Source organism: Eurytemora carolleeae, unplaced genomic scaffold (genome assembly GCF_000591075.1).
Source record: "Eurytemora carolleeae unplaced genomic scaffold, Eaff_2.0 scaffold557, whole genome shotgun sequence".
Taxonomy (NCBI): domain Eukaryota; kingdom Metazoa; phylum Arthropoda; class Copepoda; order Calanoida; family Temoridae; genus Eurytemora; species Eurytemora carolleeae.
Genome location: NW_019396471.1, coordinates 93,275 through 109,753, shown reverse-complemented (window position 1 = coordinate 109,753; position 16,479 = coordinate 93,275). Strand labels below are relative to the sequence as shown.

General features: G+C 31.7%; 2 protein-coding genes across 2 annotated transcripts in view; both read right to left on the bottom strand.

The window, feature by feature from the left end:
- The window catches only part of LOC111703908 (FMRFamide receptor), a 31,374-nt gene extending 27,779 nt beyond the window's left edge, over nucleotides 1–3,595 (bottom strand). The window contains exon 1 of the mRNA XM_023475994.1: nucleotides 3,047–3,595. Coding sequence (XP_023331762.1) covers nucleotides 3,047–3,099 — 53 coding nt within the window. The 5' untranslated portion in view covers nucleotides 3,100–3,595. The remainder of the gene's footprint in view (nucleotides 1–3,046) is intronic.
- An 8,724-nt stretch (nucleotides 3,596–12,319) lies between these two features.
- Nucleotides 12,320–15,709, bottom strand: LOC111703911 (uncharacterized). Its single transcript, XM_023475999.1, has 2 exons — nucleotides 15,603–15,709; nucleotides 12,320–13,925 (listed from the first exon to the last, which is right to left on the bottom strand). The coding sequence occupies exons 1-2, from the start codon at nucleotides 15,637–15,639 to the stop codon at nucleotides 12,379–12,381; spliced, it is 1,584 nt and encodes a 527-aa protein (XP_023331767.1). The 5' UTR covers nucleotides 15,640–15,709; the 3' UTR covers nucleotides 12,320–12,378.
- Nucleotides 15,710–16,479: the final 770 nt, after the last annotated feature.

The window sequence follows — 16,479 nt, the reverse complement described above, 5'->3', positions numbered from 1 at the left end:
ATAAAAAAGATCAGGGTCCAGTTTGAGCGTCTGAAATTGCTTTTTTGAACATTAATCGGCATTTTCCTTGTTGATGCCATTTTTCTTGAAATAAGAATAATATATGGCTATATTTGTAATGGCTCAAAGGAAAAGAAAAAATATTGTAAACCTGCGGACAAAATATCTATCTAAATTGCCTTTGACAAAAGGAAGCATATTGCATAAATCTTCCAGGGAAGTTTCGCATTTTTTGCTATGTGATTGAATTTTAAAAAAATATTTTGATATTTCAAATCTGAAATTAAATTTTCTTTACTGGTTAATCAACCAGAGCTCGATATCTGAGTAACAATAAGGGAGATATAATCATTTTCTAAATCCCTGACATGGAGGGGGGAGTGAAAAAAAATCTTATTCCCCATATCTTATCCTAGCTTAACCCTATCCCTGCTGGGGTACTTGAAAACCAGGATACGCTGGGGGGGGGTTCATTTTGCCCCCCCCCCCTCTAAATCCCATGTTTTATGTCCAAATATGACAAATGATACATCATTAGAAAGCTCTTGTGCTCTACTTTTAGAATCTGCAAAAAAATTTGCAAATTTGCGAAAATTGAATTTTTTATCGCAAAATCCAGTTTTATAGTAAAAATGTTTGCAAAAAAAAATTTGTCCAAAAAATGACAAATTATACATTTTTGAAAAGCCCTTGACCATGCCATTTCAAATATGCAAAAAATTTTGCAAAATTTTAAATAACCTGATTTTTAATCAAGAAAAACTAAAAATGTGCAAATTTCCTTTGACAGGTTGTTTGCAAAAAATTTGCAATTTTTTTTTTCGCAAAACTTGTGCAATCCGTTTCCTTATGTCATAGGCTTTCCAAAAAGCTAAATTTTATCAAAATCTGACAAGTGAAAGTGGGTCCAAACAAAGATTTAGTTTGTTACAGGCAAAAGCAGTCATTCAGGCAGTGTGCCTGAGGACTCAGGCAGTTAGTATTAAAGCCCGGTTTTAGGCCTAAAGGGAGGGCTTTGGGTATGTAAGAAAAGTCAGAAAATTTCAACAGCCTCAGACTAATACTTTTTGAGTTATGTAAAAAAAACTACAGGGGGGGGGTCAAATTGACCCCCCCCCCAGCGGGAATAGGGTTAATCCTAGAATCCCCTTGCTAGAGTTGTCTTCTAATTGTTTTTCTTTTTGGGACAGCCAGTATGTGTTCTGCATTGATTACAAAAATAATCCAAATTTTCAGAAAAATACTTATTGTCAAAATTGAAACCCTTATTGCTTTTTTTACAATGATATACAAAGAGAAAATGTTCACAATTAAGCTATGAGTGCAAAGCGCCCTAAAAGCCTCGCTATTTGAAAAAGGAAAATTAATTTAAAACAAGATATTAATTGCAAATTTGTAGTGTACAAAATTGTCTGAAGCAAACAAGATTAACAATTCTGTAGGACTTTACAAACGACGATTTTTACATTTTAATGTTTATAATTAAATAATGATTTTAATTCACCTATAGCGAATACACGCGTTTAAAGTTATTTAAAAACTTTACAAAACAAAGAAATTGAAATGGATATGCTCAGGGATCATAGGGTATTAGCAGCGTTGCCAACTCCGAGGAAAGATAATTCCCAATTTCTGTCTTCAAAATTCCCAAAATCAACTTAAAATTCCCCATATTTATTGTATACTGAAAACAGAGTAAAACGCGCTTTAAATTGAAGAAGCCCTGTTTTGGGGAAAATTTCCTTGACAATGAATGATCTGAATTAGATTCGATTTAAATTATGAATACATCTTTGTCGAAAAATAATTCATGACAAAGATTTTTATGAATTTAGTCAATTTCATTGATTTTCAGTACAATTTTCAAAATATATTAAAAAGTTTTAAATTCCCCAGAAAAACCCCAATTTTCATTCAATTCCCCATTCCCAATTGAGTTAGAAATTCCCCAGATTTCCAAAAAATGGGGAAAAATTCCCCCGGTTGGCAACGCTGTAGTGTTAGTGTGATGTACTGCATATAATTTGTGAACAATTACATGAATTGTACACTTTGAACTCCCTTCAGGCTGAAAGGGACTGACAAAATGCATACCAAGGGATTGTTTAAATTCCACTTTATGTATAATCTATTCTCTTTGTCCTCACTTAATCAACATAATGAACATATATTATTATATAAGATATCTATATAATGTTTAGTCGATGTTGCGACTGATTTTGTTAAAATATATTTGCAAACTTGCGAAAATATTTGCATTTATTTGACTTTGTGTTTTTAGTTAAAGTATCTCATCAAAACTTGAGAATTTCGTTAATCTTATCGAAAGCTTTGGAATAAATTTCTATTTCTATATTAAAGTTTATACTTCTTCATTGTTTGTAATTATATCTGAAAGAAGAGGGGGTCCGACCACTCCGTATTGCTTTTAAAATTTATTTTATTTGATATATTACACGAATCGTTTTTCTTGTGCGATTTTTAACATCTAATTCATGGATTTTGAAACAACAAATATTTGAATTTGTGTAGAGTATAAATCTTGTTTTCAAATGAAAGCCCGACATTTCTAAAAGCGTATTTAAAATGTTAAGGGTATTTTGGACCTAGCAGTGCAAAAGAATAATCCGATTGATAAAATAAAAGAATACTTTTTAGAGAGGAACTGTAATGAGAAAACTTGAGAAACTTTGAATGAGATACAGAGTCGTATCCTACTAAATTTATGGGATCAAACAAGTTGAACTACGTCATATAGACTTAACTGAACCACCAAACTGTGTGCGCGGGATCAAATTCAAAGATAGTGGTTCAACTTTATCTCTCTATTAGTTAAATGTAAAAAAGATAAATTTTAAGCTCGTAATACCGAATATTATTTCCTGTCGAATAGTTAATATACGATAATTATTTTCTTAAATAATCGACTAAAACCGGTTTTGAAAATTCACTTTAGCATACTTTATACTTTTAACTTAGACCCATTTTAAATAAAACCAAATTTTGATAACAAATTTAAATAATAATAATTTTATGAATATAATTCCTAACAAAGATGAGAAGTCCCTCCACAATCCAATCAAAGCTAAGGTCTGACATGTTTTTACTAACCAATCAATTAATCAATGAATCAAATATGATTAGACGGTTTTCCAAACCGAGTCCATTTTGGTTTTAACCAGATATGCTCGTGCAAATTCACTGATAATGCATCATCCACTCTCCACTAAACCCCGCTATTTCTTCAGTCAAATTACTGCAAATTACTGAAGTAAACACCGAAATCTCAGAGGATAGATGTAGTCATTTTAGCTTCTGAGTTTTGTGTGGCGTGTTACTCTTTCCGTTTCGTCAAAAACTTTTAGACTGTTTATTTTATTTCACTAAAAACGTATTTTTTTCACTAAGCACTTTTTTTCTCGGTTTTTGTATGCACACTTTTGTCACTTTTCAGTCCAATCACTTCAATTACTTGTCTTGTTGATTTAACCTGACTTTACAAAAAATGAATTTCTAAAATTTTCAGGTTTTTTCTTTTAATCTCTGGGTTTCATCCTGTCCTAGAAACTAAATATAGTCTGTACTTTTACTGTTTATATCTGAAAAATAAGATCTAATAAATAGTAATCTAATAATTTGGAATTTTCACCGCTGTAACCAACACCTAAACATGTGTAATATTACAAACCTATTTGTATACTAAACTTTCAAGAGGGGTGTGAGTATGTATAAATATACAGGAATAGTGTTGCTTCGATAATAAATTGATTTCAGAGTGAGCCCCCCTTCCCCCCCCCCTCCTGTAACCGGATTTAATCATATTCAATATAGAGTGGAAACTTACAAGTATGTAAAACGGAAAGAAAAAAGAGATATCCACAGAAATTATTTTTGGCAGATTTTTTTCTTATATTTTACAATACGTACTTTACAACCCAGCTGTCTCTTAAAAATTCCAACCAATTCAACTTGGCATTTTTAAACCAATATAAGAAAATTCCTGCGGTTTTAGAGAGTTCCACGTTTCAAATTCGGTAAAAGGGGGTTTATAAGTTATGATTAGACACACAAACAAGCAAGCAAAAGAGATTACTGATTTAACCCTATTCCTGCTGTAGTTTTTTTTACATAACTCAAAAAGTATTGGTCTGAGGCTGTTGAAATTTTCTGACTTTTCTTACATACCCAAAGCCCTCCCTTTTGGCCTAAAACCGGGCTTTAATACTAACTGCCTGAGTCCTCAGGCACACTGCCTGAATGACTGTTTTTGCCTGTAACAAACTAAATCTTTGTTTTGACCCACTTTTACTTGTCAGATTTTGATAAAATTTAGCTTTTTGGAAAGCCTATGACCTAAGGAAACGGATTGCACAAGTTTTGCGAAAAAAAAATTGCAAATTTTTTGCAAAGAACCTGTCAAAGGAAATTTGCACATTTTTAGTTTTTCTTGATTAAAAATCAGGTTATTTAAAATTTTGCAAATATTTTTGCATATTTGTAATGGCATGGTCAAGGGCTTTTCAAAAATGTATAATTTCTCATTTTTTGGACAAATTTTTTTTTGCAAACATTTTTACTATAAAACTGGATTTTGCGATAAAAAATTCAATTTTCGCAAATTTGCAAATTTTTTTGCAGATTCTAAAAGTAGAGCACAAGAGCTTTCCAATGATGTATAATTTGTCATGTTTGGACATCAAACATGGGATTTAGAGGGGGGGGGGTCAAATTGACCCCCCCCCATCGTATCCTGGTTTTCAAGTACCCCAGCAGGGATAGGGTTAAATAGATTGATAGTTGATTGGCATTCCTGTAGGAATTTAAAACCTTATAATCTTTGTACATATTACACATTTTCTATTTTGTTTTTAAAACTTGGACAACGCTAGGTATTTTAAATATTTGAAAATAAAAAATAAAAAAGTGCCGGTAACAAGGTTTTTTTTGCTGTACAAAACCTAGATTTTATGTAAAACAAATACTTTGGAGCAAAAACAATGTATATTGCATGTACAAAAGATATTTTTACATGAAACATATTATTCAGAAATTCAGAACATTTTAGAGTTTTGTTTTAATTAATACTCTCAAGCTGTTATATTCTTGTTAGAGCAAGAAACATCAAGAAGTTTGCACCATTATTACCAGTTTGAATTTTTTGCAAACCAGGCTGGCTGTCAAAGTACATAAATACTCTCGGGGGGGGGGGGGGGGGGAAAACAATGATATTTTTCCCCCAGTTTTCCGTTTTAATAATTCATTTGACACTTTAACGATTTTTAATGCAGGCCTTGCTGTAAATCCACGTAATAGTCGACATTTCTTCTTCTTTATTTTCATCGATTGAGAAAATAAAATTAAGATAAAGAAATATTAGTCACCCCTCCTCTCAAACTACCAAAGTTGCGTTACTCGTGTGCCTGTATATCAAGCAAAACACTGTCCAGCAAAATGTCTAATTAAAGTATGAATTCAGTATCTACATTGTACAGTGGTTAGTTATATTAAAAAATAATGATTAAAAGTAGTTCTATTGTTTTGCTTCATAGTTCAATTTCTCTTTGATATTTTACTTAATAATTCGTTAGTAATTTCCAAGATAAAAGCTAATGCATTATACCAAATTTATACCAAGAGAGTTAAGATTTACAGGGTGTCCCATTAATTCTGAACATGTTTGAACAGAACTAAACAGGGGCGTAACAATTGGGAAAAGAACGAACGAGGCCCACGTTCTAAAACGAGGAAGGAATAATTTAGTTGAAGGCTCTCGTTCTAGAACGAGGAAGAAATAATTAAGTTGAAGTCCCTTATTCTAGAGCGAGGAAGGAATAATTAAGTTAAAGTCCCTCATTTTAGAACGAGGAAGAAATAATTAACTTGAAGTCCCTCACTCTAGAACGAGGAAGGAATAATTTAGGAAGGAATAATTAAGTTGAAGGCCCTCTTTCTAGAACGAGGAACGAACGATTTCAAACAAATAGGGACACTCCCAGTCCTGAATTTAACTCTGTCAGTTTTTGGAAATTTTACAATCTGTCAAAATGTTAAAGATCCCGAACATAACAGCACAAAAGATCAACCTTAAGGAATTTGTTAGAGATGCGCGTGAACATTAAAATAGAAGTAAATCTAGTTATACAGATAAAACAAATATATTTGGTTACATATTAGAAAATCATAACTTTTTTATTCTTTTCTGTGGCTCTTTGATATGAAGTTCTTATTAATTCGTAGACCTTAGATATTTAAAATTATAAATTCTGTTAGATAAGATAATCTGAGTTTGAAATATCAAAGGTGTGCACCATAAGGTTGCAAAGATATAGGGATTAGAAAATTTGAGTTTGTTGCAAAGTTCAATTCCTTTAGTTTGCCGTTTATGTGAATTGTGCAGGAAGTAATAAGATCAATATTTACTATTCGAATCCCCTTTTTGCTTAGAGTGGAGTTTTTGGCCATTTATCAAACAATTTTGAAAATATTGAAACAACAACAGCTGAGCAGTATTCTTCGGTTCCAAGAGCATTTTTTTTAAATTGCAGTTATTTTTTACTGCAGCGACTCTTTTTTTATTGTTCAAATGCTAAATATCGATTGCGCTCACAATTTTTGGACCAATGAAAAAGTGAAAACTCGATTCAGTAAACAGCCCCAGCCGTTTTCTTAAAAATGGAGAAAATGAAGAGAATCTATTTATAACACAAATATTTACATGTATGATATAAGAAAATAAAATAAATTAACATCTTGATATCTGTATAAATCTATGACCTTGAAATGCCATCCTATATAAATGTTTTGTTCTTGTTAAGTAAATTACTTATATGCTTAATAAACTAAAAGGTATAAATATAATATTATCGAAAATCCATTAATAATATCCACGGATATCTAGAATCGATACATAAATGAACTCTCAAGCTTGGGTTGTTTACCAAAAGTTAGAAATGAAAAATAAAAATAATAGAAGCCTTTCCGACCATATACTTACGCTAATACAAATTCTTCATCGTTAAAAATACTTAAATGAACTGTAGGTAAAATTTCAATTGGCCTTCTTCCTTCAATGCCCAAGAAACCTTAATCTGAACAAAATGTCGAAGATAATTTAAATTTTCTGACTTGGAAAGTGATTTCTGTGATTTTCTCCCTTGCTTCCTATCCTCTGCTTGGCTCTTCGTTTGTGTCCAACAAACGTCAAATCGGCTGAATATATTGGGCCCAAATTATGTGTAGGACCTCACATGACCCCAGGGAAGGTTTATGGATGCTCAGAATTTCGAAAAATTGTCTCCAAAATTTTAGATTTTTGTAAAGTTTTGAAAATCCGCGAAAAGATATTATGAAATGAAATCTGTGAATTTGTTTTGTATACATTGTACAAAGAGGAAATGCTCGCAGAAAGAGCTACAATAATTACAATTAAAAGTTTCATTGTAATATGGGCGTAAAGCGCCCTAAAATCCAATTTTAAGTAAGAAAGGCGAAACCCACTTTCACAGAAAAACAAATAAAATTAAACAGTTTTCAAAACACAAAAACATGGAGTTCTAATTCATTTTTGATCAGATTAAGGTTTCAACGATATCATTGCAGATTTGGTATTTTCATTTTTAAATGGAGGGTATAACGTGAAATTACGCTTACAACAGTTTATTTTCTTGTCAAATTTAATCAAGGGAACATCAGATTTGCACACACACCACGCATGACGACACATTTAGAACCTGACTCTTATGAAAAGTTGCACCAATTTCAAGACTAGGCCATATTTAAAGTGTCGCACAGCTATGGCCTTTAACGCAAAAAATAGAAGTATTGGTTAGTATCAAAAATTGAAAAATTGTAATCTGTGAATAAAATAAAATCTGCCCCCCCCCCCGAAAGAAAATATTAGACCTAAACAAAACAATTTTTTGAAGCTTGCTGATTTTCAATTTCTAGAAATTCCCTGTAAAATGTAAACTGATCTACTGTTAAAGTGAAATTCCAGTTGTAGTATACTGAAAAAAAAAGAAAAGTTGGACAAATTGTGGTTTTAAAAAGAAAAATTCATGATCTTCACTTATTGAAACGCTAAAGAATTCATTGATTATAATTAGTGTATAGGAAAAATCCTTATGTAATTGTATTTTTTTCTGAAATTTTCTTCTCAAAGACATCATCATATTTTACATCTTTGACTGATGATTAGCCCATTTTACATCTTTGACTGATGATCAGCCCATTTTACATCTTTGACTGATCATCAGCCCATTTTACATCTTTGACTGATGATCAGCACATTTTACATCTTTGACTGATGATCAGCACATTTTACATCTTTGACTGATGATCAGCACATTTTACTTCTTTGACTGATGATCAGCACATTTTACATCTTTGACTGATCAAAAATGACGTACTTATTATTTGTATTTATTCATATTGAAAAATCGTATATATACATTTTTACAGAAAATATTTGTTCTTTGAATTTGCTCCAGATGTAATACCCTTAATTATAAAGATATACATTTGTGTATCAAATATCAGTGATTATTTTGTTACTTGATATGATTTAGTCTTATTCCTTTGTAATTACAGATATAAGAACGCTTCCTGCATGGTCTTTGTCTTTATTTTGTAATCACTTCGATCAATTGATTTAGTCAACAAAATGCATCTATTGAAATTGGTAAAAGATACTTCAGTAGCAAAGGACTTGAGTCTTTGTCACAAACTTAAATTTTCTAATCCTTATATCTTAGCAACTTGATGGTGCAAACATTTAATATTTCAAACTTAGATAATTTGATCTACCAGAATTCATAGTTTGTAATATCTGAGGTCGACGGCATTGGGTTGCAAAGATACAGGAATTAGAAAATTTGAGTTTGTGGCAAAGGCTCAAATCCCGTAAGATTGAAACCTTGTAATATTTTCAATCATAACTCTCCATGAATTGTAGAGATATTGTCAAGAACAAAACGGGTTTGACCTGTGAATATTGAAAAGAATGAAATGAGTCTTCTCATCCCAACAAACTCTGATTTTATAATCCCTATATATCAGTGTGATAGTTTAAACATTATGAATTATGTGAGGTCAAACAGTTTAAGCTAAACATATCAAAAAGAATATAGGGATTAGAACATTTGAGCTTGTGGCAAAGCCCCCATTCCTGTACTGTTTTCATAATTTTGCGTTAAATCAAGACTAAAGAATCAAATTTTGTTAGATGCAATTTTTTGAAAATTCGATCATCCATAAACCTTCCCTGGGGTCACGCGAGGTTCCTCACAAAATTTGGGCCCGATAGGTTCCGCCCTTTTGACGTTTATTGGATACAAGCAAACAGCCAAGCACAGTCTAGTATATATAGATATATTTACAAACCCCAGCCTTATAGCTTGAGACATATACTGAAACAACTTTGTGATCTCTTAGCTCCTCAATTATTTGATTTTATACACAACTATAACATCAAAGACATTTCCACAAACTCTGATTTTCTAATCCTGTATATCTTTGGAATCCAATGTCGTTGGATCAAGTAATCTAAGTTTTACATACGAAAGGTTAAACAATCATGTTGCATTTGAAAATTTGAGTCTATGGAAAAGACTCAATTCCTTGTATCATAAATTCGAACGTTTTTGTTTTCCTCATGTTTGAACCTCCATAGCTGGTTATGAGTTATGTTTGAACCCCTTTAGATTAAAAGCTGACGGGAAATTTACTCCAATTTGACGTGAGAAAAGGCAGTGATCAAATGTTTTATCAAGAATGAGTTATTTGTGTGAACGGCTTCATCATGATATTAAAAAAATGATGAGGTAAATCCACCAAGCCACTGTAAACTCCGGTTCATTTCAAGTACCGGGCCCACTTTGAACCTGCTAGGGCAACCTGTACAGTACATACAGACAATATAAGGCAAAACGGGACTGTACGCCGAATGAACAATCCCCTTCTATAGTTAAGGACCCAAAATATGAAATGAATGAATGTCTCTGAAGACTAACAAGACACGAATTAAAAAGATACTTTTATCAGTTTTTTTTTAAAAGACGAAAATATGTTTCAGAAGCAGTTATCAAATTTTTAATCAAAACTGTTTAATCTGATCCAAGATGGGAGAATTTTACATCACAGTATATAACCTAAGAACAACGTTTAACAGCTGAAATGTACTAGAAAAGTTAGCTAATTAGCAGAGTTAATCAAATTTTAGTTATTTCTAGTAAACATTAGAATCATTACCAACACACCATCTAAAGGAACAACAAGAAGGGGGGGGCCTTTTAATTCGATCAATTGAATAATCGGTAATTTTACAAGATAACAACTTTATGCATTGCAGTTATATTTTACCATTTTTGCAGAAATATTCAAAATTCTAAAATTTCTTTGTTAAAATGTTGCCAATAACACCCATTTTGTATGCCTAATGTGCATCACGAAAAATACACCCTCCCTTAACATACACTAGACGCGCCCCTGTCTACGAATATAAAAAAAGCTAGCAATAGTCCAATCTTAGCAATATTTGACCTTATATGTTTCAGGGTTTTAACTTATATTATTGTCTCTGAATTAGGCCCCCGACATCTCAGCACAAAGAGCTGAAGGAAACAGATCGGAGAAGATCAAAAACCTCTGAGAGAGGAGAGAGAAAATCTCCGTAAAATAGAAAAAGAGAAAAAATATTCACTTCGTTCTCCACAGAGAAAAAAATGTCATTTTACGTTTTCAACAATTTGACTTAAGAAATGATTAAATCAGAGTGAACGGAATGGCAAACCGCAAAATATCCTCATATCAAAAATACAAAAAAGTAAAAAAAAAATAAAAATAAGATTTTTAATGTATTACCAACCCCCTGAGTACAGTGCTATATATATCATAACTATACCCTTCATACAAATCATTTGATAAAAAGTTATGTTGTGTATATATTCCGTTGTTAATCGTTTTTTTTAAATGATCGAAAAAACGATGAGTCACAACGAACGAACCATTTGTATTCAACTTATAAAAAATAAAAATGAAACAACGCTTAGGTTATTTCTTTTCGTTTATTCTTTATCGTTAACAAAACGAAACGATCAATTTTCAAAAAAGTGAAAATTAAAATGATCCATTCCTATGACCAAGTTATTAGCCTCTCTTTCTTGAGAAATTATCATATTTCACTTAGTTTACAGATTAAGGCATGTGCCAGAGCAAACTGAGACATGTTCGCCATGTATTGTGATTTGATAGAATATGATAAAAGCATTAGATAACGAAATATGACCAGATTTTCTGCTTAACGTTTGTTTAAACTTTTTTTAAATCTAAGAACGCTTATATTAATTAATTAAAATATATATTATTTAGTCCTCCTTACAGTTTGCACTATTTAATTTGCATCCCTAAAATTTTAATTTGATCATGCCTTATTTTTCTATACTAAATATCATATTACCCGTCTAAAGGAACAAAGAACATTTTTTTAAAGGGAGTGACTGGCAAGGAATGGTAGTTAATCTGAGAGTGCAGTATAATATCATAAAATATCAAGGTTTAATTTATACCTATATCACGTTTTTAAGATCCATAATTGAAGTAAATTGTGTTACGTTTTGCAACTGGGTTATTAAAGGATTTTAAAAAGTCGAATTTTGTGAGCAAATTAGTTTTCTGTCTTGTGTAGTTAAAATATAATGTAAAAGCATAAGTATTAATACTGAGCTGGGAACTTTAGAATGGTGGATATCAGGACTAATGCTTGATCCTCTCTTTTTGCTAATCTCGAGACTAGCATAATCTCAAGATAATGTTAGTCTTTAGATTAAATATTTAGGTCAACATTTAGATTCAAAGAACGCCAGATTGGTTGGTTTTCTTGATTGGAAGGGCCCTCACTTAATTTCTCACCCATTTATTTATTAATACATTAGTTAAAATTGGTTACAAAAGAATCTAAAACCTGTTATGAAATATTTTTCTTCACCCATTAATTTACAAAATCGCCGACAACAAATTCTTTATTTGTTAGAAATTGCGGATTTCTCTCATGGGATAGAATTTATTTTCAAGGCAGTCATTGGTCAATACAATTTACGAACTATATTCCTGCACTCTCATTGGAAAAAATAATGTACGGATATGAGAGAGAAAAAGAGTGGATTAAGGCCTAAACTTAAAAGTTTCCACAGTGGATATTCGGATTAAATAGTTGGGATTAAAGGTTATCCATTATAAAGTTCCCAGCATAATACTGCACTTACAGTTCGACTACCATACCTAGCTAGTCACACCTTTAACATGAAAAATAATAATGACTGTGCAGTTTGCAGCCAGGTTCTAGTTTATTTTACAAGATATTATTATAAAATAAAATAGAAACTAGCATCCATACACTCCAGATGCCCATCCAAGCTGTGCTCTTTGAAACTGATACAATCTGCATTTCAGAATATTAGAGGTTGATATTTCATTAAATGACCAGGAATGACAAAAGTCACTGGAAAGGCAGTCCAGTTTGCACTGTTCAACATCTTTGGCTCTTGTACTATGGAATGATGATACAAATCTTGTTTCTTCCATTTTGCAAGGATAAACAGGCAACGAACCATCACAGGTTTTAGGCCCACTTCTCCAGCCCCTACTGTTGTAATAGGAATCGTAGCTAAAACTCCAAATGAAACATTCTCGGCTAAACAATGCAAAGGTCCAGTATTGACAACCTCTTCGTGTGTCACACATCTTTTTGCAATCATCAGAGCTTCGAGCCCTTTCAGGCCTAAGTTGCCATAGAGATCTTAGGCAAGGTAGAGAATTTGCCACTGAGCAATCTTGTGGCAGAGTTGAGCTGCATAATTCAGATTCGTTTCCAATACCTGAAATGCTGAATCTGTTAAGTGCTATTATGCTTGCACTGTTTTCAGTGGCAGTACCAGTAGGTGTTCCAGTGGGAGGGTAAATTACATCAGGGTTAGAGTAATAGTTAATCCTAGGTTCAACCGGAGGTATCTTCTCTACCATTATTGTTTTATATTCAATAGATCCATCTCCCTTTTCAATAACATGACCAGATATATGACCAACCCCAAAGTTGTGAGCAAGACCATGGCCCACACTGTAAAATCCTGAAGCACAGTGTTTTGCACTGACTGATAATGTTCCCCCTGTTAACACACTATCTCCATATGCAACTCCACAATGGTCCATTTGATTAACGAGAAGCAAAGCTGCGTCTGCTCCACCTCTCAGCGCAGAAACTGAACTTTTCATGTTTTGGAAATTTGAAATCATATTTTTTGAATCCGGTATTTCAGTAACTGTGGCTTTTTCTAAACAATGAAGTTCCACTTGGATAGGAATAAAACTGTTTGCATATCCTTGATTAGTTTCTGCTAGCACTTGAGTCACAAATCCATGAATGTCTGAGGTAACTTTACTAAATTCATCTGTGTAGTATACTTTTAGAGAGAATGATACTGATGAATTGTCTGTGTTTGATTGGGAAATCAAGGAACTATGATCAGTGCGCACATCTCCTGATATAGAAGGAGTTTCAGCAGGTTCAGTTTTAGCAATATGGGCCATGTTCATTTGTTTCCAAACATGTCCACGCTCTCCACAGTTTTCTATTGTATAAGCCTGACCTTCCGTTGTCTGGCAATGTCCATGAGCGCCATCAGTTCTAGAGCTATAGGTAAGAATACAGGATGCCACACTGCTGTTATAATGGAAAGAGCTTGTTCCAATTGTATTATAAAGAGAAACTGTAATATTTTCGGGTAGTTCAAGATAGTTATCTTTTCCTATCAGAGACGGAGAAATAGTTAAAGGTTTGCATCCAGTCAGGATTATATCATCTTGACAACAAATAGGTCTGTTCAAGACTGAAAAGGAGTTCCCAGTTGTAGCTAGGATCTTTGCATTTGCCCCTACAAAAAAAAATAATGATTAGGTTCTTTTAAAATGTTTACAAATATATAAATGTATATATTATATACTCACTTATCTTAACATTTAATGTAAAATTTATTTCAAAGCAAATAAATTTGAAAAAAAATATTTTTTTACACAAAATAAACTGCAATAAGTCTTTAACATCTCATACTTTGTCTAGAAGACGACCTTGAAAACTATTTACCAACTGTCATGTTTCACGGGATACTCTGTATTTAAGATTTTTTTAAAATAAATCAGTTATATTCGACTGTTCAAAATTTTGGCAAAAAACATCTTAAATAAATTTTTCTTAAATAAACAGAAAATTAACATAATCAAAGAAAGGGAACTATGTGCTTTAAAACGTAATGGAATATGATTCATTATAATTTGATATTCTTGAGAATTTTGTTTTGAGATTTTTTTTTATTTGAACAAATTGTCATACTTATCGATAATTAAATTCTATTTTTAAGGAAACAAAAGTGATTTTCTTAGTCATAATGGTTTTTGTGAATATATTGAGCTGACACATATAACAATCTGTCACATAGTCAAAATTTAATCAATTCTATTTTAAAACTTGTTAAAAGCTTCTTCTAAAATAATGAAGAAAATATTCTTAACCCTAAAATGATGGGGGAGTATGCTGAATCTATTTATAGATTGGACCTGAGAGGGAGGAGGGGGAGGGCGTACTAGAAAAAGAGTAAGGTGTTGGATATGTGTAATACATGTTTTTAGCCCAATTTATCTTGCAGAGTTCCGGTTCGAAGATAATGGAGGAAAACGAGGATATCTTTAACACATTTTAATCAATAAAGGTTTAATTTAAATGTATCGTTGTGCATCGGAAATGCCCCTCACATATCCTTTGAAAGTGTGACAATACTAAAGCTCAGGACAAAATATAATCTGGAAAGTCTTGAAACTTCTTGAAAACTTTTCTGTCCAAAACTCTAATTAGCACTGCGAATCAAAATAATATTGGTAAAGGTAATTTTATGAACTATTTGTATACTTGTCTTATTTAAATGGCTATTTCTAGATAAAATGAGCTTTTTTATTTCGATTTTATTTTCACTTAAATTTTAAAAAAATATTTTTTGGAAATATCCTAAATTTGTTTTTAAAAATCCAGGAACCAATCAAAACTTTACAGCATTGTGCTATTATATTCTGCTAATTTAACATTATAGCACGATGATCACTTTATAGCACGGTGCTATAATGTAAAGCTAATTTAACTTTATAGCACGGTGCTATAATGTACACCTAATTTAACTTTATAGCACGATGGTAACCCTATAGCCGCGGTGCTCTACTACACAGCAAATTTAACATTATAGCATAATGATTAATTTATAGAATGTGGTTATAATGTACAGCTAATTTAACATTATAGCACGATGATTACTTTATAGGACGGTGCTATAATTTACAGCTAATTTAACATTATAGCATAATGATTAATTTATAGAATGTGGTTATAATGTGCAGCTAATTTATCATTATAGCACGATGATTACTTTATAGCACGGTGCTATAATTTACAGCTATTTAACATTATAGTACGATGATTACTTTATAGCACGTCAACAATAAAATTCACTATGAAGTGTAAGAATGATAAATTGTACAATCAAAAAAACTAATAATTATTAATTAACCTGTTAAAACAGCGAGAATTAATATAGCTGCCATCATGTTTAAGCTTAAAAGGTTTACTAATGAATGGAAACCTAATATGGAAACTTTACTGTTGTTATTTCTGCCTGTTAGGCCAAGTGTTTAATGATTCATGTCGTAATAAAATTTATTACGACATTAAATAAAACAACATGAGATGAATAAATTATTTTTGGGGAGAAGACCCACCCCCCCTCACACCTTGAAATATCTTAAATTTTGATGGTCTAGTGTCACAATTTTTTCCGTTCCCCAGAAAAACAATTTTTGCGTATTTTTCTATCTAAATTCCAATCTAAAAAGATGGACATTTTTTACACACACTTTTTATAAATTTGTATGTCCATATACACTTTCCCAATTCCCAGGGATCATGTGAGCTGAGATCAGCTGTTTTAGCATTTATCGGTTAGATAGACAGACAGATAAACAACCAATTAGTAAAAATAGATTGTTATTTGTAATTAATCATCCTTTAGTTTAATTTCAAAAGGAAGATAAACTCAAGGTTTCATTTTGTAATCATTACATCCTTGCAGCCTGGTGGTGAATACGTTTATATTTATATAATTCATACAGGAGCAATTTATACTTGCAGATCCTCAGTTTTCAACCAGATTTAGTTTTTTTTGACAACTATCAGCTTAAATTTTCTTATAATTTCCTATAATTAAGATGTAAAAAATTATTTATTTTTTTAACCTGTTTTTCCCATATTACAGGAAAGGACTTCCAAACCTTCAAAGTAAATATTTATTGCTACAACGAAACGGATAAAAATACATTAGAGATTTTATGACTGAAACTGAAATAGTTTTTATTTAATTGTAAACTGTAATTCAGTATCTTTTTAAAAAA

Coding starts and splice junctions, on each gene's coding strand:
- LOC111703911 (XM_023475999.1), bottom strand. CDS start 15,639: ATGATGGCAGCTATATTAATTCTCGCTGTTTTAACAG. Junction 13,926..15,602: donor AATTCTCGCTGTTTTAACAG/GTTAATTAATAA, acceptor TTTTTTTTGTAG/GGGCAAATGCAAAGATCCTA.